This window comes from Cladophialophora psammophila, assembly GCF_000585535.1.
Source record: "Cladophialophora psammophila CBS 110553 chromosome Unknown aczJe-supercont1.6, whole genome shotgun sequence".
NCBI lineage: Eukaryota > Fungi > Ascomycota > Eurotiomycetes > Chaetothyriales > Herpotrichiellaceae > Cladophialophora > Cladophialophora psammophila.
The window spans coordinates 1,321,695-1,342,114 of NW_006912927.1; the positions used below are offsets into that span (position 1 = coordinate 1,321,695).

The following is a 20,420-nucleotide window of genomic DNA, read 5'->3' on the forward strand; positions in this document are numbered from 1 at the left end:
ATGGCCATCATAGTAAGAACAGGGAGGTACATAGGTATGGTATGGCCATGGTATGGTACGGTATGCAGAGAGGTCCGCAATCCCTTTTCGTGGCGGCGGGGAAGGCCGTGTCTGAGATATACACACGCAAGACAACATCCGCCTTCTCATTTCCCCCACCCTTGCCATTGACCTCATGGTTCTCTGATTCTCGTTCCTGGTTTCACTCTCTACTTCATGTTCTGGATCAGGCCGGCTTCAATCTGTGCCCAGAGCCCGAGAATCTTGGGGTCGCCTGCAAAATTGGGTCCGGTTTCTCAGCTCTCTACTCTCACATGATGGGTAACAGATGAAAAGGAAGGGGTGGGGACAAAAGAAAGAAAGAAATGTGCTCACCGAACGGAACAATCTGTGAGGCAATGATGCCGCCGAGACCCTAAAAGCCAACAGGTTAGCCTGGGAGGGGGTGTGTTTTGCTGGGATTGATGGGATTGATAGGACCGAGAAAGAGAGGCGTGGATGATCGAGACGAGAGAGACCAAAACGGATTACCTTCTTGCGATCGGCCCACCAGAACAGATTCGGTAATCCTGCCCACCAGCCCGTTCCCTCACTATGGACGGCCGAATCGCGCAGGTGGAGGAAGAAGGTCAATCCCCAGCCTTGCGGGATGTCGTGCGGTTCAGGGTACAGCTCGGGAAGAGCGTTTGACATGTCAAGTTTCGGTGGAGAGATGCCCTAGCGCCCCGTTAAAGTCAGTCAGTGTTCCGACTGTCCTGATAAGAGGGGTTTCGCGATCAAGACCATCCACGATTGTAGAAAGACCACGTGTGGATGATGTGGGAAGGCCTCACCTGTCTTCCGAAGTTCGGCATTTCAGCAATCTATGCAGACACGATCGTCAGCATCAATCATTTTGCGAAGCGCATTCTGTCTCCCTTGTCGTGGGGGCCTTTGCATACTTGGTTTGTAAACATAGTCTCCACCGTCTCCTTCTTCAATATCCTGTTGCCAGTGCCCGGATGGACCCCGTCGTTCAACAGCATGGCAATAATCTGACAATACTGGCTCGCTCTCGCGAAGCAGCCCGCTCCACCAGCATGGAATGTCCCATCTATTTCCGCCTTCGTCTTCGCGTAGAGAGGTCTCCTGTTCAAATGTCCATTGACATATAGGGACATTTTCCCATCGGGTGCGCGCGTGTTCATCCACGCAAGCTCGGCTTTCATCTCCTCCGTGGGGAACATGGAAATATGGGTGATGCCCATAGGCTTAAAGATGTGTTGTTGGAAGTAGTCGTTGAGCTTCAGACCAGAAACTCGTTCCACAAGCTGGCCCGCCCAGTCGACGTTGATTCCATATTCCCAGGTTTCCCCCGGTTGGTTAACGAGTGGTTGGGTTAGATAGTCTTCATAGGATCCAGAGAATTCATCCAGGCCCGCCGGACCGGCCCAATCGTTGAGACGCTGGTCGAAGAAGGAGTAACCGAAGCCGGCTTACGTAGAAGCGTCTCAGTACAGCTGACGAAGGGGTTCGCGGATAGACGAGAGGCAGCGGAGGGCACCTAGGAGGTGGGAATAGCTTACCAGTGTGTGAGAGGAGCATTCTCAAGGTAATCCCTCGCTTCTTTGGGACCAGCTTGCCGTTCTCAAACACTTGCACAGCTTTCAATTCCTGGGACATGGTAATCACAAGTCAGCAACCCCGTTCCTACCATATCTTCCACCTCACCATCGCTCCAATCCGATCCACAATCCAACCACCAAGGAATTCAAGACGTACCGGACACAGCTTTTCCACCTGCTCCACATCATCCAACGCCAACTTCCCTTGCTCAACAAGCTGCATACAGGCAACTCCTGTAATCATCTTGGTACAGCTTGCGATCCAGAACACATTGTTCATCGTCATGGACTGTGACTTTCCGTGGCCCACCTTCCCGCTTGCATGTTCGAATATGATTTCGCCCTGTTTGTTGACGGCAGCGAAGACCACTCCGGGGGCGCCATCCGGGTCAGAGGTGAGAGCGTCGATTTGGGATTTGAGTTGAGGGACCGCTTCTGCAGCTATCTTTGCCATTTTCAAGTTGTGCCAGAAAGGGTTTGAGGGACTAGGATGGCTTGATTAGTGAGCAAAAGGGGCGTTGGGTAATGTTTGAGCTGCACACGCAATGATGCTTCCCTTCAACCTAGAGCCGTATTTATACCCTTTCCCTCAATGCTGTGGAAAGGAGGGGCTGAGTTCATGCTTTAGTATTCACTCCCTCGGCCAATGTCCGGGATCCGCATCACCGGATGGTCACAGCAAAAGGCAACGGCGGCCTCGAAGCAAATACGAGGGAAAGGGACATGACTGGTCGGATCGTGAAGCATGGTTTGTCCATCATTGGTACGTCCCTCGTCGGCAAAGAGGGGGAGAAGGGTTTGAACGAAGTGGAGGGACGAAGCTCCCCGCATCTTTCAAGCCTCGATCCAGTAACTGGAGGCCAGGAATTGGCATCGCCTGTCCCTCCTCACTAGCACCAGAGACCCAAAGCATGTGCGGTTTGGGCTCGTCGGGCATGTGAGACCTCTAATATGGGGCAGCTGGTCCCGGGGAAGACTGGTCAAATCGAGGACAAGACGATTGCTAGACCCTGTTCGCCCAGTTCGTGGTTGACTTAAAGGCGAATGCTAGACCCTTTTGGGAAACAGAACGTCAGCCTTGTCGACTCATGCCATCAAGACTCCTGTCGACCGAATCACTACATGCATCGTCCTCTTTTGAGCCTTCGATGCTTCTTCTCTCGCAGGATCTCGGGAAAGTTGAATGAAAATACGTCTCGGGTCAAACATGGCGAATGCGTCTGGAGGGAAAAGGCCTTCTTCTATGTGTTGAAAAGGCATCTGTGTTCTGAACGCTCAACTTGCTGGCACTGTTCGTGGCTTGCTCCCTTTGCTTAACATGAACATGCGCGAGCTTGATGAATATAACAAGAACGCCTTCGTCATCTTAAAAAAAAAAAACACAAAAAAGAAAAGAAATCAAAAATCAAAAAGGACAAGACAGTGGCGCGGAAATCCCGTTGGCCGGTTCCCAGCGGACACCACATACACGCTGAAGTCGATGATGATGCACCAAGTCGCAGATGACGAGTTCACGCCCAACTTCACATAACAACACACTCTCTATCTGGCTTCTCACCTCGCATCTTACTTCTTGATATCCGACTGCGGCTCTTCTCGCTTTTATGCGTTCGGGGTGGTTGATGTTGGAATTGCAGGGTGTTCTGTTTGGAAAAATGTGGCGATCCTGTTTGCGATGCGTACGTCTGTCCGTTGTGCGCGGTTGGCATAATCGGCTCAGAGATTTCTGTGACGTGAACCTCCGTCTGGTTTGGATTGTCCAGCGGCAAGACTTCCCGGCTTTTTCTTTTCAACTTGGACAGCGTTCGGCCCAGACTACTTTCACTTGCTTTGCTTTGCGTCCGTGATAGGGATTTGGGACGCGGCGTGCTAGATGGATCCACCATGTTGGGCACTGACAAGGACGCCCCATTTGTGTACTCCGGAGGCGGGTCCTGGAAGGAGATGACACTCGTTCTTCTTGTTTCCGTCGGCGATCGACCCCTCGGCTCTTCGAGGAGCGTGATCTCGAAGCTGGGACGACCAGACAGAGTCTGATTGTCTGTCAGAGCAGACTCGCTGGAGATTTCACTGACGGATGTATTGTGCTCCGAGACTGAAGCCAGTGGCTCCTCTCCTGCTGCTATACTTCCAGGGTCGCCCTCGATGGGCAGAATCTGATAGAAGAGCAGATAGGGCGTTTCTTCTTTGAGGGCTTTCTCAATGTCGACGACAGCAATCCGCTGTGGTGCAAGGTCGTCGAATCTCATCCAAGTCTTGGCTGTCTCTGGAAGTTGCCCGTCAGATGACCACGGGGCAGCACTGCCTCGCACAAGAGCAATGTAATGCCCGGAATCGACGGAATTGCCTCGGTGGCAGACAACAGATTGTAAGGAGAGTTTGAAATTCCCCTGCAAGCCGCCGGTCTCTTCCACACGATCATCCTGAATGAAGTGAGGTACTCCAATCTCGACTGGGATGTCCACCTGTGTATCCAAACGAATTGCTTTGCCAGCAGGCGTGAATGAATATCTCTTGAGGCAAAGTCCGAGGACGGGCCGTTTCGACGAGAAGTGGGCAGCAACTTGGGCGTCATTCGTAGGCACGTTGTCGGTGTACCAGGCTGAAGGATTTCAGTTAAAGCCGCATCAGTCGTTGGGGAAGGGGCTTACGAATCAGGCTGAAGAATTGCCACGCAGGCATCATCACCTCCTTCCGAACGCTTCCGATGCGCGACATGGGTGCAGAGTCCTTGGAGTTAATTGGGACCAGCGATGAATATCCACTTTCATTGCGTGGAGGGATGTAGCGCTCCTGGATAATACTAGGTGCTCGAGTACGGTTTGCCCCCGGTCTGGTAGGCGATGCATAACTCGGAGACGGGGAGAGCGGGGTGATTGGTGATTGGTCGCCGTCCAACTCGACAGTCTCGACGTGCACCGCGCTCGTCTTGCGCATGGAATTTATCGTCGACCGTCGCTCCAAGTACCTTCGGACCTCGATTCGGTTGTTGAAGTAGTCTTCGAGACATTCTTCAAGCGTAATTACGGACCTTTGGCCCGTCGGGTCGGGAGGGATGGCCACCTCCAGGAGTCTTTCGTTGATGAACTTGTGATCGTCATTGCTGTCTTCTTTGCCCGTGTGGTAGATGTCCATTTTCAACGTCATCAGGGGCAGATCGAGCTTGCCCGTGATAAAGGAGAAAGCTTCCGAAGCATCTTGCTGATGCAGCTCTGCCGCTTCGGCCCAACCACATTCTGCCAAAGTGTCCTGCATCACTTTTGTTATGTCCGTGGTGATGAGCTTCCCAGACCGCAGCAGGTTCACCCAAAGGCGTAAGAGGAACGCGAGCTTATTGCGTGCTACGTCGTTAAACGAGTTATAGAGCATGGCTTCGAAGCTGTCGAGGCGAGAGAACATGGAAAACAGCGTGGCGTCGAGGAAGCAAGTCACTCCCTGCCGGTTCTGTGCACCGAGGAGCTTCGTTCTAGGATCATACGGCGTGACAATCCCTTCCGAGGCGTCGGACATGGCGAGCAGAAGTTCATATGCGGCGTCCAAATCCCCGCTGGAGGCATTGGAGCGGAGAGCCCAAAGGATTTGGGCATCCCTCAATAGCACACCTTTGGAGTTGAGAATTCGACGGCGTAACGTCTTGATCTAAGCCAGCATGTTTTAGCCAGATCGGCCCCGAATGAGGGCACACCACCTCACCTTAGGCTCCTCTGCCACAGTAGCCAGGGGGGCATGGACGTCAAACAGGCCATAGAAGTCGGCAGCTGAGTTTGGATCGCTCGGTTTCAAGGCAAGTTCGGGGCTGGACTGTGGAGAGACGGCAGTCAGTTAGGGACGCTGACGACGGGGAGAAGCAAGAAATACAGAAGAGGCATCCCTCTCCCGGGAGGGAGTACATATGGAGAGGCAGAACCGTTGGACATTCGACATGAGTCTGGGTGGTGCAAGTAGTGCATGGGAACGAGGATTCAGAACATGTGCCGGTTGCCACATCCACAGAAGCAGGAACAAGAGAGGGTTCACTCACCGTCGAGAACGGCTTTCTGGTGAGAGGGTAAGGATGAGGGTGATGAGGCAAGTGGTGGTGCTGGGGATCGTGCTGGTCACCACGGCCCCGATTGCGCTTGCCCTCGCGTTTGGAGAGGAATCTGTTGATGCCACTGGCCATGTCTATTGTCTATCAAACGCCAATGTTGCTAGAGACAATAGAGGCCGAGTCGGGGGGTCATATCGCGGCTGTTTCAAAAGAGAGGTGGCCGAATTGGGCAGGCGGGCGTTATCGGTCTTTTGAGTGCTGTGTATTTAATGCAAGGCATGCCAGGGGTCGTTAACAGTTATGACAGATGCCTAGTTATGAAGCAAGCGCATGGTGAAATGGGGGGGACTCATGGGACCAAGGGCGGACGTCACAGGACTCTGCAATGGTATCATAAGTGCCTCTTTTCTCAATTCTTGGCCCGAGGGGTTTTGCGAGTGAGTGAGTAAAGAAATCTCAGCTCAGCAGGTCTGGCTGGTTCTGTTTCCAAGCCGCCTTTTCGCCCCGCGGACGAAGGCGAGGAGAGGCGATACAGGCCAAGTATGTACCCAGTACAGGCCCAGCACAGGCCTAGGGCTCGATGGGGAAGCCCACGACTCGGTAATAATAATCCTGGGTGACTCTCCACCAGATTCAGGAATCAGGAATCAGGAATCAACCGATCCCGACCATCTGCCGCCAAGCAGATCGGAGCTTAGCTGAGTCCTCGGCCCTGCCCTCGTCACTTCGCTTCCTCGCTTCGTCGAAACCACTGGGTACGCTCCCCTGGGTCCCCCCCCCCCAGGCCAATGAGCTGCGAGCCACCTTCCGTTCCAACACGAGAGAGCAAAATCACCGACATCGTCCCCGGCTTCGTCTTGACCTCGACGGCGATACATCCCCCTCCTTACTCCGCCGCCGCCTCATTGAACACCCCCCTCTCCTTGGGCAATCCATCATGTCCACCATCACCCGCACCCTCCGTAACCTTTGGCGAGTCGGCCTCCGAGACTATGGCCACCAGATGCAGTATATCGTACGTCGCAGCCAATGCACAAACAACAAAGTTCCTGGGGTCTGACTGGGTTGCAGGGTGACACAAAGGCTGGTACATTCATTGGAATGGACAGATATGGCAACAAATACTACGAGAACTTGACCGAAGAGCTTCCCTTGCGGACACGATGGGTATAGGAAGCTCCCCAGGGTCGTGGTGCGGTGCAGACACTAAGAGCTTTGCAGGTCGACTACAAGGACAGGGAGCTTGACGCGGGCCAAATCGATCCAGGCTGGCATGCCTGGATCAGCTACTTGGTCGACAAGCCCCCCGTCGAAGACAAGATCTTGCAGTGTGGATTACGCCCATGGGAGAGCAAAGAGCCCAAGATCAACTTGACCCAGAGCAGAGGAGCTTATCGTCCATATTCTACGTATGTGAAACCCCCTACCGTGTGCACCTGGTTCAAGCTAGAATTGACGTGATAATCCAGTACCAAGCCAAAGTACAGCGCATGGGATCCTGTCGCTAAACCCCGAGATGGTTCAACCCCGTTTGCTGCCTGAGACCTTCGAGAGTGAGGGGAGCTTGCACCAAAGCCATGAAACTGGCCGCCCTACATCATTCAATCACTGTACAGATGCATACATGAGGAGTTTGCCGGGCTCTTAAATGAAAAGAAAATCATTGTCTATCCTTGCAAGACGGGGGGGTATCTCGGATGATGCGCCATATCAACAATCCCTTCCAACGCCATCTCTTTGCCTTTCATGCCTTCGTTGCTGTCCGCCGGTGAATCCTTGCTGGCCCCAACTCCGCGCGGACTTCATCCAGCTGTTGAAGACCGTACTTCTCGTTCCCGTTCTTTCCACGTTTGCCCTTGGCCCCTTTTCGTTTACCCCCGCCAGGATTTGCTCGGTTCCAATCTCCAAGGAATCCGTCCATCATGCTGTCGAAATCCTCTCGAACAGCACCTTCTTCTGCAAAGCTGGTGGTGGAGAGCTGCGACATCTTGGACCGACCCGTCATCCCCGAAGCCAACGACATTCCACCATCCATATCATCCAGCTCTTCGCCCTCATCCAGCGAATACATCTTTTCAACTTGGTCGAATCGGGCGTCAAGTAATTGCTGGCCTGAGGTTCGCGCGAGAGAGGACGAGGTCATGGAATAGGAGCTGGGATTTGTCAAAGCTCCTTTGCGCTTCTTCTGCCGCAGCGGAGTGCCATTCAAGGTATACAATGACGGTGCTTTGTCCTGAATGGCGGAAGCAGCGATGATAGATTCCGCGGCCTTTGGCGGCGCTTTTCGAGCATTGTCCCGTTTGAATTTCGCAAAGTCTCGCAACCAGTCTCCATCTTCTGCTGCAGCTGTCTCTGCGTCGGGAGCAGGCAATTCATCCCCAGGCATTCCGTCTTTGCTGGCTGGGACAGTCGACGTGAGCTTCAATTCTGAAGGCTGCGTGGGTGCCTTTTCTGTGACATCTGACTCCCAACCCTCGTCCTCATCCTCCACATAATTGGCCTCGAATTCCTCTAGGTCGAGCTCCCCATTGCGACCATCCTTTGCGAGGGCAGCAAAGAGATCATCGTCCTTGTCATCCACATATGCATCATCGTCCAATGCCTCCAACACTTCCTTCAGTCTTGGATCCATATCGGGCTGAAATCCCGCAATCTCGTCCGGTACATCCTGCTGGTTCTGATACGTCCTTGGCCTCGTAGAAGTCGAGAATGTTGACAACATATCACTCCCTGCCACACTTTGACCATCATCCACCGACAACTCTCTCAGTGCATCTTCCAACTTCATCGTCTTCGCCTTGCCTTTGCCCTTGGTCTGAACTTTGACAGGTACTGATTCCACAAAATGTGACTCTCCCTCCCCTGCACCGATATCTCGTAAATGCTGCATGTAATCATAGCTGGTGTCGTCAAAGTAAATCCCGTACTGTGCCGCCTCGCCTTCATTTTCACGCATGTGCTCAAAGTCCAGATCGCCTTCCAAATCGGTCAAGTGTAGTCCTTCTTTAAACTGTGGTTTGTAAGAGGACGAAGAGCCAGGTCCAGAGACCTGGTAGAGCGCCCGCTCGCCGGCCGCTTCATCGTGGAGGGCTGGGTCGGTTTGTGGGCGGTAGAGCAGTTGAAATGTTTGTGCGTTGTTCTTGTCGCTGTGCCGTGGTCAGTCTCCATGTTCATCGTATAAAAGGGTGTGAATCCTACATCCAGCGCTTTGGAGGCATCGTGACTTCAAATCCAATAGCACGAACTTGGTAAGTGAGCGTGGTGTTGCGTCGGTCGGTGTTGGTGGGGTGGGTGAAATGCCTGCGGAAAATTAATTTCTAAGAAATTTTGGCCACAGCCACCGCATTACTCAATAGTACATATGACGTCCCTCTCGCATACATTCACTTTCTCTTTGAACAACACGCCCCAAAAACACGAGGTCTCGCGACCTCACTTTCCCTCGCAATATCCCACCAAATCCCTCCTTTCTATCCTTGAGGAACCTCCATTGCCTTCAAAATGGTCCTTCCGAAGAGCAAAAACAGCGTGGGGCTGGGCAACAGCCTCATGAATGATCGTTTCGGACGAGGCAAAGGTTCGGACCGCAAGAAAGTGTCGCAGCAAGGAGTCGTCAGGACAGACCACAGTACAGGCCAAACATATGTAACAAATGCTGCAAAGGAAGCATCGTGGGTGAAAATGCGCAGCGTTACCGAACAGGGTGCCCTCGACGAATTTCTTTCTACCGCCGAACTGGCTGGCACAGACTTCACCGCGGAGAAGATGAACAACGTCAAAATTATACATGCGGACCAAAGAAACCCTTATCTATTGAGTGCCGTGGAGGAGAGGGGTGCGAGGAGGAAACATGCTCAGAATAAGGGAAGGTTGACGGTACCCAGGAGGCCGAAATGGGACGAGACAACGACCCCCCGGCAGCTAGACGAACAGGAGAAGGCGAGTCTGCTGGAATGGAGACGGGGACTTGCCGAACTTCAAGAGAATGACGACTTGCTTATGACACCGTTCGAGAGGAACATTGAAGTATGGCGACAACTGTGGCGAGTAATCGAGCGGTCCGATCTAGTGGTACAGATTGTGGATGCTCGGAACCCGCTCCTATTCCGAAGCGAAGACCTAGAGAAATACGTCAAAGAGGTTGATGCGAAAAAGCGAAATTTGTTGTTGGTCAACAAGGCGGATATGATGACCGAAGAACAAAGAAGAGCATGGGCAGACTATTTCCACAAGCAAGGCATCAATTACAAGTTCTTCTCGGCTCACTTGGCCAAGGAGATGAATGAAGGGAGAGATGTCCTGGAAGAGCTAGATGCACGCCAGATCCAGCAGCAGATTGATCGCACTGCGCCGGGGAAGACGATGGTGAAGAACGTTCAAGATCTAAACTTGAAGGACGAAGAGGGAGAAGAATGGACCGATGAAGAGGAGGATGGAGGGTCGGAAGGTGAAGAATCGCAGTTCGAAGGTCCAGAGGTCGGCTTGCAACTCGAAACTTCGGCCTCGTCACATCCTGACACTCAAATCCTCACTGTCGACGAGCTCGAATCCCTCTTCCTCGAAAACATTCCCGAGGATTCCACCGCAGCTGACAGAAAGACGACCATCGGCCTAGTTGGCTATCCGAACGTTGGCAAGTCCTCCACAATCAACGCCCTCCTCGGCTCCAAAAAGGTGTCGGTCTCTTCCACCCCTGGCAAGACAAAACACTTCCAGACAATCCATCTTTCAGACCGCGTCGTACTCTGCGACTGTCCCGGGCTGGTCTTTCCGAATTTCGCAACCACAAAAGCCGAGCTGGTCTGCAACGGCGTGTTGCCGATCGATCAATTGAGAGAGTACACTGGTCCCGCCGGCCTCGTTGCGCAACGCATCCCCCAGGCATTTCTCGAAAACGTGTATGGCATGAAAATTCACAACCGGCCCCTGGAGGAAGGTGGCACCGGCGTGCCTACTGCATCAGAAATGCTAAGAGCGTACGCTCGCGCAAGGGGATTCGCTACAACGGGACCGGGAAGTCAACCAGACGAGTCACGCGCAGCGAGATATATCTTGAAGGACTATGTGAACGGGAAATTGCTTTATTGCCATCCCCCACCGTCGGGCGACCCGGAGACGGACACGGAGGCCTATGGAAAGGAATTCAATGAGAAACTGTACGATTTCGCGCATTTGCCCGCCAAGAGACAGGCTTGGTTGATCGCGCACTCTGAAGAGTCAGGACTTGCTCAAGCGGAGGTCGAAGGACCATCGAACCCACTGCTGCAGCAGCGGGTACCCGCCGCCCCTGTAGAGAAGGGCGCCAGAGCAAAACAACTGGACAAGGGCTTCTTCGGTCCCGGGTCCGGAAACGCAGGGCATCTAACCATGCCCTTCAACCACCAGTACACGGAACAAGGAAAGCAGCAGCTACAGCAGAAGCAGCTGACGGGCCGCAAGGCGAAGATGATGGCGGCGCTGGAAAAGGACGTCGATCCCGCCGAACTAAGGATGAACAACACCAACAACAACAACAACAACAAGAAGCACTTCAAGGGTGCGCGGAGGAAAGCCAGGGCCGTTAGGGCCGGTAACGAGGACGACGACGACTGAATGAAGGAATTTGTGTATCAAGTCTTGATCTATGGGTTAATGATGGTTTCACAATTGGGGGAAGAGAAATATATGGCATTGGCCGTGCCGCCCAGGCTGGACAGGACAGGACCGAAAGGTCTCTCAAATACATGACCTTTGGTTCTCTACACCCTGCTCGTTTGTATCTTGTGTGTGATCAGAACACGACATTGTAATATACAACCACCCCCCCCTTTTTTTTCGGCATCGGGCTCTGCGTCTTTAGAAAGGAAGCGCCGTCACAAATGCACGTGCCTTGTCCAAGATACTCTCTCTTGTAGCTCGTCGAGCGTGACATATCCTCTCTTCTGGTGAATCGTCTATCTCAGTGTTCATATGGTGCAAGCACAGGTACAAGAAGCAAGAAGCAAGAAGCCGACTCAAATTTCCCGGTTCGCGGCCCCAGGATAACCAACAGCTCAAACCAGTTCCTAGTCGCCATTTCCCATCTTTCCTGGTCAACAGCGACGATATAGTGCTGAGAAGATAGCAATGGGGATTGTGGCGGCCGTAACCATTGCGGGAACCAAGCGCTGCTCGGGTTTCATAATGTGGCCACCTTCATCAAACATCCTTCGTTGTACTCCACGATCGTACCAGACGAATGAGGGAATGCAGAGAAGCGCTCCGACAAGAAGACCGAGGAATGACAATCCGGTTTGGCCCGGGTTAAACCCGTAGACTCCTTCGAACACCAACGGGAACGACGTGAACCAGATGAACAAGAGGCCGAAGATCAGTGCGACCCATGTGTGGAAGAGGAATACGAGCGGTTCAGTAAACGTCAGGATCCAAGGTCGGATGACCGTGAGATACGCCACCTTTCTGACGGCGACGTGCTTGTAGGCGATCTCTCCATCGCTCATGAGTAAGCTGTTGCCTGTCAGACGTCGGAGTCGATGCGCCTGTCGATACAGGATATTCCTTCCGTTGATCTCTAGCAGGAAGAAGAACAGCATGATGAGAGCAAGTCCAGAGATCCACATCAATTCCCATATGGCCCATCGCTAGCCTTTAGCCTGAGCCGCGAAGCCCCCAAGAAGCGGGCCAAAGACAGGGCCAAATATCTGGTGCAGGTTAATATATCAGTTTACAGACACCATAAGAGGTTACAATACATACAGCTGCAACACCCCAGACCCCGATAGCTAGTCCTCTCTTTCGCGGTGTGAATTTTCCGCAATGGAGGTGCCGCCAGTAGCAAGGGGCGGAGACCCTAGGACACCTGTAATGAACCGAAAAACGATAAGCATGGGAAGATCGACCGACAAGGCGACCGGAATCTGGAGTAAGACAAAAGCAAGCAGTGTCCAAACATAAATTGGCGTCCTTCCAACCGCAGGAGCTTCGCTAAGTGGCGCCAATGTCATCGGTCCTGGCCACACTGTCAGTATGAGGTGTACAAGCACTGCCGACCTAGGGTATAAGATGGATCAAAAATGGCATTACCTAGTCCAAAACCCAGTCCAAAGACTGTCAGTGGGAGTGTTGCCGGTACCTGGCCAAACCCAAATTCCTTCATGACGCCCACAATACCAGCAGTATAGACAGACGATCCCACATAAACCGCGAAAGTCAAGTGACACAGTTCGAATGTGATGGCGCACCTGGTGAGGATTGACCAATTGAGTGGGTTCTATATAGATAATAAACGGATCGTATTGTGTCTTGGGTTGTGGCCATTGAATGGGAATCTCACCTCGGGATCATCAGGTCCGTGCCAGCCAACAATATTCGAGTCTCGTCCTTTCTCCGCCAGTTCTACATCGCTAGGATTCAGAGTGCTCGTATTCGAAGCAGGTCCCTCAGCCGACGACTTTCCCACCGGAGCAGATGAGCCATCAGTAAATCGTTCTAGAAGGGCAGGGTTTTGGTCTCCTCGTGCGGCAGCAACTTGCCGTTCGACAAGTATCGCAGTAAGCGGCCAGAGAAGGAGTCGTGGATGAGCTGTGACATGGCTGCCCGAATCCTTGCGTCGTGATTAACCTTACCGAGCGCAGCATATCGAACAACTCTAGAAGAACCTGATATTGGCATATATAGTCTGCCCATCAAAGTGATGCCATCGTCATAGTTGGCCCTTGCCGGCCTAGCTGTCGATGCTATCGGTATACCAACAGAAACTGACCTTGGGCGATCGAGATGCATAGCAGACACTGGGATGAATGCAACAATCAGTATCTAACACGGTAACGGAGACATGGCCGTTACGATGTCAGGGTCCAGAATATCATGATTGTGTCTTTGGGTTGTCTTTGTATTGGTCCATATTGTCGCCCAGCCTCGTTCCTTCGGTCGCCGAAAGCAACAGATTGGAGATCTTAGGGGAGAATGGGCAGGTGGAAAATATACTCTCGCTTCCGCTTGAGCTAAGGATATTCATGGCGTAAGATCAGTCGGCTCCCGTAGAGAGAGTCCTGAATCTGGCCTCTTGCGCGCCTTGGAAGGATCATCCGACATGGAAGAATTCGCGAGAGGAGTACCTCGCTCGCTCGTACTTCAAAGCCACGAGGCTGAGGAGAGCCCGAAACTGACGTCACTGGTCCTTGGGTTTCAGCCTTGCAGGGCAAAAGGAAAGGCTGCCACCAAGCCATTCTGCCAGCTGCTTGGTGCAACTCAGATCACATCAGTATCAAGCATCCATCCACTACTTGGTAGATGGGTATCTGCTGTTAAAGCCGAGGGGCCACACACAACCCCCAGGCCAAATCAGGCATGCTCAGTCGCCCAACATCCATCTCACCACTCGCTGCAGGAACCTGCCGGCAAATCAACACCCTGTCCGATGGCCTTGCTCCCGTCAAACGAACCTATGATAGGGGGATCTCAAGCCCATCTCGTCAGCACCACCCTTCCTTCGCCCGCCGTTAGCTACGTCCCGAAGCTCGAACAGCACCGAGACAGCTTATCTATCGGGTTCAGCCAAGCTGGCTCGGGATGTAGGTGACTCGGTAGGTGTTAATATTAGACTCTTAGTCAGCACCATATCGATCCCGACGACACGGTGCCTGGGCCGCCTGAATGCTTCAGCTTTGGGGCAACCTCATTCCGATGTTGTGACATTGCGGTGTTGGGGAAGCCTCCTATCACAGACGCCAGGTTCCTCCTCGCGTGCCATCTTGTCCTTTGTCTGCGCAGATTCGTTGGCTCCGTCCCGACTAACTTGCTCTGATCCATCCTTTGAGACAGCCCGTCTAATCCCTGGCATACCATATTTGCTCTCTCTTGCTCTCCCTTGCACGCCGCTCGACCGACGACCTCTCGCAGATTCTGCGCGAAATGTCCAAAGCGAACCGCATCAACCCAAACGTTAAGCGTGCGAAGACCGAGGAATGGTTTCCCAAATCCCCTGACGGCGCATACACCGGCGAGAAAGTTCCCTTCCATCCTCGCCGTCGGAACCCACTGTCACCGACAACTATCGTCCTATTACTTTTACTGGTGCTTGCGGTTGGAGTCCTTGTCTGGAAACACGAACAGGCTGTCGCAGTCGCCGCAGAGAATTACCAGAAAATTACGGGCCAGGATTTGAAAGATACGGATCTATACAAGGTCATTGAGAAGGCGCAGAAAATGAAGTGGAAGAGGTCGGAGCTTTGATCATCTACATGTTTAAGGGTGTGAATTCCTTGGGAGAAGAGTCAAGCTTACTCGGGCTGGTTGTGAAAGAGGGAGCGTTCAGGCCGTGCAAGTGCATTGGAGTCATCGGTGGTCGCCCACTTGTCCACAGGTCCCCTTGAAGGATTGCCTAGGAAAGTGGTATCTTTGTCAGGCACATCAACTGTTGCGGCGGTTATATATGGCTATTAGTAACCAAGCACTTTGCGGGATCTAAGGTGAGGAGTACATGAGGGAGATGGATGTCGCTTTATGCTGAAAGACTCTAGAGTTTTGTCGCTCAAGAACTTGGTTTGATGTGAGCCCGAATTGTCCCAAAAGCAACCGAGCTGTGTTGATTACATTTACGAATCGCGGCAGAAAATGTATTGTATTCCTTCCCTTCATTGTGCGCTGAACTGGATTGTGGCCTTATTGACGGCCACGCCGGAGTTGTCAAGTTCTCTGTTGAGCTCGTGCTAACCCCAAGGCGAATCTCTACTCGGTCTTCCTCGTCCTTGAGCCGACCTTCTGACCGGATGGAATTTCTTTTTCCCGCACGCAACGCGCAAAGACGACAAGCCCATATCGCCATGCAAAGTGGGTGGAAGATTTGCAATGGTCCCAGGGTGGTTTGCCCATCATTCTCCCCCGCTGGCCGTCCAGAGCCTAATCGGTCTGAATTCTGGCCTCCGGGTCGACGAAAGGGTAGGCACGCCTTCTATGCTGCGAACACAAAGATGCTAACCAGGAGATTCAAGCCACTCATCCCATCACAAGGGCAGGTCGGAGTGCTTTCTCACCAGAAAAGGAGGACAAGACCACGGACAATGGAGCCATTCCAAGTCACTCAGAGACTTCGAGGGCCCAGTGCCGATGGAGATCCAACCAGGCAGGTTTCGGCTAGAACCAGTCGTCAAGACTTTCACTAATGGCATCGTGCAGCGGGTGGCCAGCTGTGCACTTTGGTGCTTTGGCATCATCCTGCTGGGTTTCGATCGGATAACGCGTATGGGATAGTCTGAGATGGTGATTCCAAGGGCAGGGCAACAGGCGAACGAGAATAATTAAGGACCTGGCTTGGTAAAGTCAGTAGATGTTCGTATCTTTGGCTAAATACCTCGTACATGCAATTAGTTACTGCACCCTCCTCAAGGCCCCACACAGTGACAAGGCTGCGGGATTTCAGGAGGTGCAAAGCGGTGCCCACAGGAACAAATCCCAACCCGCAGTATTCCAACTTGGCCAGAGCGCAAGGGAGGTAATGGATGCAAAACGACGTACACTTCTTTGCAAATCCCTTGTTATTTATTGAGTATTTAATGCCAGAGATCTTGGCCAATATTCTCGGGTACAAAATGCATTAACTGAGGAGAAGTTCATATGTGGGGGCTTCAAGTGACGTCCGAGGGGAAATGGGAGTGCGAGAAGGATCGGAGGGGATGAGAGAGCGACAGGATAGGATAGGGCGACGATAGACAGGGATGCGAGTACATACCATACAGAACCGTGAAAGGCTAGTGAGGCCAACGAGGAGGCACAATCCAAGGCGATGGGCGTGCCCTTCGTTTCCTCGGTCCGCGAATTGCAACATCCGAGGATATCGTTCACTAGGCGGCACCATTCCCATTGACCGTCGTAGGCAAGACTCAAGATCCTGCTGTAATTGTCTCGATAGGGAAGAGCAGAGGCCAACTTCTCCCGCGGAAAAACGCGTATTCAGGTCCATCTCACTGTCATCTTTCCCTTCTATTCCGGCCCTGCTGAGGTTCATAGCTGCGCCTTACAAATAATGAGTTAGAAATCTGGGGATGAAGTAGCGGACGAATCAAGCAGGCTTAGTCTGCCTTTTGCGGAGTAACATACACACATCCATACATACACGTTTGATCGATATAGAGAGATAGAGAGATACCTCAGACAGCAGCAGCGGATCATTCTTTTTCTCGAAACACTTGGGGACAGAACTCACCAGGGCAGCAAGTTTTCCGTATATCAAGACCAGAGAAATTTAAAAAGTCGAGGGCTCGCCAAAACCAAAAAGGAGAGAAGAGGGGGGAAAAAAGGGAAGATGCCATACCAGTATGATGCCGAATACTACAAGGCCATTGAGCCAATGCTGCCTGCCATGGCCGCGGCTCCGAAACACCCACCCTACGACGTCGCCTCGCGTCGGAACGGCATCGACGACATGTGGGAGGGCCTGATGCGGAACTGGCCTGTGGTCGAGGACGTAGAGGAGACGATTTTCAAGGTCGCGTCCTTTGACAGCGTCGAGATAAACGTGCACCGCTTCGCGAAGAAAGGAGGCGCTGCAGCAGCACCAGCACCAGCATCGCTGTCGCCGGCCGTCGTGTACACGCACGGGGGGGGCTTCTTCTGCCTCAGCGTGCCTCTGTACCGCAAGCAGATCCAGAGCTACGTGACGCAGAGCGGCATCCCGTTCTTCGCCGTCGAGTACCGGTCGCCGCCCGAGTTCCCCTTCCCGACGCCCGTCGAGGACTGCTACGCCGCGCTCAAGTGGGTGCATTCGACGTCGGCATCGCAGCTGGGCATCGACCCTGCACGCATCGCCATCATGGGCGACTCCGCCGGCGGCGGGCTCGCTGCGGGCGTGGCCATCATGGCGCGCGACAGGAGACTCGACCCTCCGCTGGCGCAACAGGTGCTCGTCAACGCGATGCTCGACGACCGGAACCAGGGCCGTTTCGAGGCCGCAAAGCCGTTCCACACCTGGACCCCCGACGACAACCTCACCGGCTGGGCCGCGTACCTGGGCCGCGACAGCGCCGGCAAGCCCGACGCCGACGTCTCGCCTTACGCGGCACCCGCCCGCGTTGCGTCCGTCGTCGGCCTGCCGCCCTTGTACGCCGACGTGCCGGACCTGGACATCTTCAGGGATGAGAACATCAAGTACGTGGCCCGCCACGCCGAGGCCGATATCCCCATCGAGATGCACGTCTATCCCGGCCTGCCGCATAGCTTTGAGTCGTTTGCGCCCAAGATATCGACGGCCAAGACCGCCGTGGCGAACAGAGTCAAGTTTATTTCCAAGCTTTGAATGTCCAGCGCAAGAGGAAGCTTTGTCTCTCGAAGGTTGCAACACTTTCCTTTTGAGACGTGTCAGTGCTTGTTCTGGAGAGGAGGGGAGGAAAAAGACCGCAGTCGCTACAAAGTTGAAGACTCAAGATATTGAATTAACCACGCTAAAGAGAATTGTGAGAACATTTTCACCCTACAATTCCACTTGAACTTCTTCTCCTCCTCTTCGTCTCCGCAGCAAGTAAAGGCGTCTCATCATCGGCAACGTGCTCCACCTCCTCCACAGTTTCACCGTCTTCGCCGTTCTTGAGGTCCTGCTGGCTAAAAACACGACTCATCTCCTTCCCCAGCGCGATACCCGTTGTCTCAGGCACGCAGAAGTAGTAGAATCTCATTCCCAGGATGTTGCAGAGGCCGTAGAAGACAAAGGTCATCGGCCCAATGGAGGCGAGCAGGATGGGCGTGATGGCCACCACGATGATCTGGAACAACCACCGTGTGCACGTCGTGACCGCGCAGCATTGTGCGTTGATGTAAGAAGGGAAGATCTCACTGCAGACGTTCCAGGCAATCGGCCCGCTCGAAACCCCGAATGCGATTGCGTACACGTAGACGCTCATGACGCAAACCGTGGCGCGGACCATAGACGGGACGGTTCCATCCGCTGACGACTCTGGCATTGTTGCCGTACAATATCCCAGCACGAACATTGATATAGCACATATGCTGGTCCCCCAGAGGAGCCAAAAGCGGTTCCCGTAGATACGCACACAGACGAACATGAACAGGAGCGCGGCAACGAGCTTGGCGAAGCCAAATGTTCCCGTCAGAAACGGGCGCGCCGACACGCTTTTGAAGCCTGCCGTCAGAAATATGATTGCCACATAATAATTCAGCGCGTTCATTCCCGACATGTTCTGTGCGACAATCAGGCCGACTCCGACGGTCAGGCGCTTGCGGATTGGATGGCTGAGTGCCTCACGGAGGAAATGCTTTTTGTGGATGGCTTGCCGACGTACGCCAGAGAGCACCGTCATAGAAATCTCTTTGGCCTCGAGCTTTACGCCCTTATCGGTGATGGGCAGTCCTCGGATCCAGGACAGAGAATCCTCCACTTGATCGATGTTGTCCGTAGCAGCGAGGTAGTGCGGGGTTTGTTTGATAGAGAGAGTGCCAAGAAGCAGGATAATTCCAGGGAGCAGCTGAACGGCAACTGGGAGACAACGGCCATTGTCGATCTGAAGTGCCAGCGATCGCAGTCTTCGCATCGTATGCTCCCCAGAAGCCGACGAGAGCGCAGCCGTGGATCACAACTTGATAGCCGGACATGAGCATGCCTCTATCGGAGGGAATTGAGATCTCGGAAATACTGAAAAAACCGTCAGAAAGGCGTTTCAGAAAACCAAAACACAAAGCGAAACGTACTAGATAGGCGAAACCAAAGTGCCAGCGCCAACTCCGTAGCCATTCAGGAACCTCCCGACTTCAAACAGCCAAAGTGCTGATCCAGCATTGACGACCTGCAATACCGTTCCAAGAACGTACACCGCGGCACTGAAGACGAGACATTCTTTCCGTCCGAGGCGTGAGCAAATAGGGATGCCCGTTGGTACACCGAAGGAGACCCCAACGATCCATGAAGAGACAACAAGAGACTGAGCCCGCGCAAGTTCGTCCGACGGAAGCGTGGCGTGGTGGAAATGGCGAAGGAACGAAGGTAACATCTATTTCAACACAGAGATCGCGGGTTCAGAACCGACCTACCTGGAGACACACATCCCTCTTCCATCCGCCGTCGGAACCTGAAGATGGCACAATACGATCCGCGCTACAACAGCCAGCAAGCTGTGAACGAATTGCAACACATCCTCATCGACGTCGCTCGCATGTTGTAGGGAAAGAGGAGGAGAAAATCGATAATCTAGGTGTAGGGGTTGCGACGAAAAGGATGGTCTTGACTCGGCGAGATGGGAATGTTCGCGGTGGCGGAAGAATCTTTTTTCCGAAGGGGACCCTGAGATATCAACACTAAGGAATGCTATACAGAGAGGCGGCAGTGAGGTCTAGAATCGAGAGAGCGGCGAGAATAGACATGATTTTGCAAGACCATGTGGCATGAAAACCGACGTCACCTAATTTCGGCGGTGGTACCGAGGAGACTCTAACGGTCACGTCAAGCGAAGTCTCTATCGCAGTCGCTGTCTACAGGCATTCCCCCTGGGCTCCTCTTCAGAGCCTCGTGTGTTGCAGGTTGTCATTGGCCTGATATCTACTTACTGTTCGAGGAATGGTCGCCGCCTGTCATCCATTCCGGGTAATTCTGGTTGCCCGACCAGTCTAAAATAGACATTTAAAAATTGGAAGCATGTCGAAAGAATAACCACAATGGACGCAGGTGATCCCTCTCTCACACTTTAAATAAAGCGACGGCCAGGCAATTTTACTCTCCAGACATGATCTCAAGCTTATGGCCTACTCAGCGACGTCAACATGGTCCATCATTATCCAAGAGCAATGTGGTGGAAATTGACTTC

At 53.2% G+C, this 20,420-nt stretch overlaps 9 protein-coding genes across 9 annotated transcripts; 4 read left to right on the top strand and 5 right to left on the bottom strand.

Moving 5' to 3' along the window:
- Positions 1-209: 209 nt before the first annotated feature.
- On the bottom strand, positions 210-2,058 carry A1O5_04820 (beta-lactamase; the record flags this gene model as incomplete). Its single annotated transcript, XM_007745424.1, has 7 exons — positions 210-274; positions 376-415; positions 532-717; positions 834-863; positions 942-1,474; positions 1,566-1,653; positions 1,762-2,058. 7 exons carry the CDS (start codon positions 2,056-2,058, stop codon positions 210-212), a joined length of 1,239 nt encoding a protein of 412 aa, XP_007743614.1.
- A 1,069-nt stretch (positions 2,059-3,127) lies between these two features.
- On the bottom strand, positions 3,128-5,766 carry A1O5_04821 (uncharacterized protein; the record flags this gene model as incomplete). The annotated part of the gene is made up of 4 exons (XM_007745425.1): positions 3,128-4,206; positions 4,256-5,243; positions 5,298-5,405; positions 5,626-5,766. 4 exons carry the CDS (start codon positions 5,764-5,766, stop codon positions 3,128-3,130), a joined length of 2,316 nt encoding a protein of 771 aa, XP_007743615.1.
- An 805-nt stretch (positions 5,767-6,571) lies between these two features.
- A1O5_04822 (NADH-ubiquinone oxidoreductase subunit) lies at positions 6,572-7,176 on the top strand (the record flags this gene model as incomplete). Its single annotated transcript, XM_007745426.1, has 4 exons — positions 6,572-6,649; positions 6,706-6,801; positions 6,856-7,043; positions 7,104-7,176. The coding sequence occupies 4 exons, from the start codon at positions 6,572-6,574 to the stop codon at positions 7,174-7,176; spliced, it is 435 nt and encodes a 144-aa protein (XP_007743616.1).
- A 202-nt stretch (positions 7,177-7,378) lies between these two features.
- Positions 7,379-8,852, bottom strand: A1O5_04823 (uncharacterized protein; the record flags this gene model as incomplete). The annotated part of the gene is made up of 2 exons (XM_007745427.1): positions 7,379-8,780; positions 8,833-8,852. The coding sequence occupies 2 exons, from the start codon at positions 8,850-8,852 to the stop codon at positions 7,379-7,381; spliced, it is 1,422 nt and encodes a 473-aa protein (XP_007743617.1).
- A 283-nt stretch (positions 8,853-9,135) lies between these two features.
- A1O5_04824 (uncharacterized protein) lies at positions 9,136-11,226 on the top strand (the record flags this gene model as incomplete). The annotated part of the gene is made up of 1 exon (XM_007745428.1): positions 9,136-11,226. The coding sequence occupies one exon, from the start codon at positions 9,136-9,138 to the stop codon at positions 11,224-11,226; it is 2,091 nt and encodes a 696-aa protein (XP_007743618.1).
- Positions 11,227-11,705: 479 nt separating this feature from the next.
- On the bottom strand, positions 11,706-12,769 carry A1O5_04825 (uncharacterized protein; the record flags this gene model as incomplete). Its single annotated transcript, XM_007745429.1, has 4 exons — positions 11,706-12,254; positions 12,370-12,463; positions 12,517-12,622; positions 12,697-12,769. 4 exons carry the CDS (start codon positions 12,767-12,769, stop codon positions 11,706-11,708), a joined length of 822 nt encoding a protein of 273 aa, XP_007743619.1.
- A 1,757-nt stretch (positions 12,770-14,526) lies between these two features.
- Positions 14,527-14,847, top strand: A1O5_04826 (uncharacterized protein; the record flags this gene model as incomplete). Its single annotated transcript, XM_007745430.1, has 1 exon — positions 14,527-14,847. One exon carries the CDS (start codon positions 14,527-14,529, stop codon positions 14,845-14,847), a length of 321 nt encoding a protein of 106 aa, XP_007743620.1.
- Positions 14,848-16,915: 2,068 nt separating this feature from the next.
- Positions 16,916-17,905, top strand: A1O5_04827 (uncharacterized protein; the record flags this gene model as incomplete). Its single annotated transcript, XM_007745431.1, has 1 exon — positions 16,916-17,905. One exon carries the CDS (start codon positions 16,916-16,918, stop codon positions 17,903-17,905), a length of 990 nt encoding a protein of 329 aa, XP_007743621.1.
- Positions 17,906-18,074: 169 nt separating this feature from the next.
- A1O5_04828 (uncharacterized protein) lies at positions 18,075-19,610 on the bottom strand (the record flags this gene model as incomplete). Its single annotated transcript, XM_007745432.1, has 3 exons — positions 18,075-19,124; positions 19,177-19,255; positions 19,312-19,610. 3 exons carry the CDS (start codon positions 19,608-19,610, stop codon positions 18,075-18,077), a joined length of 1,428 nt encoding a protein of 475 aa, XP_007743622.1.
- Between the last annotated feature and the right edge of the window lie 810 nt (positions 19,611-20,420).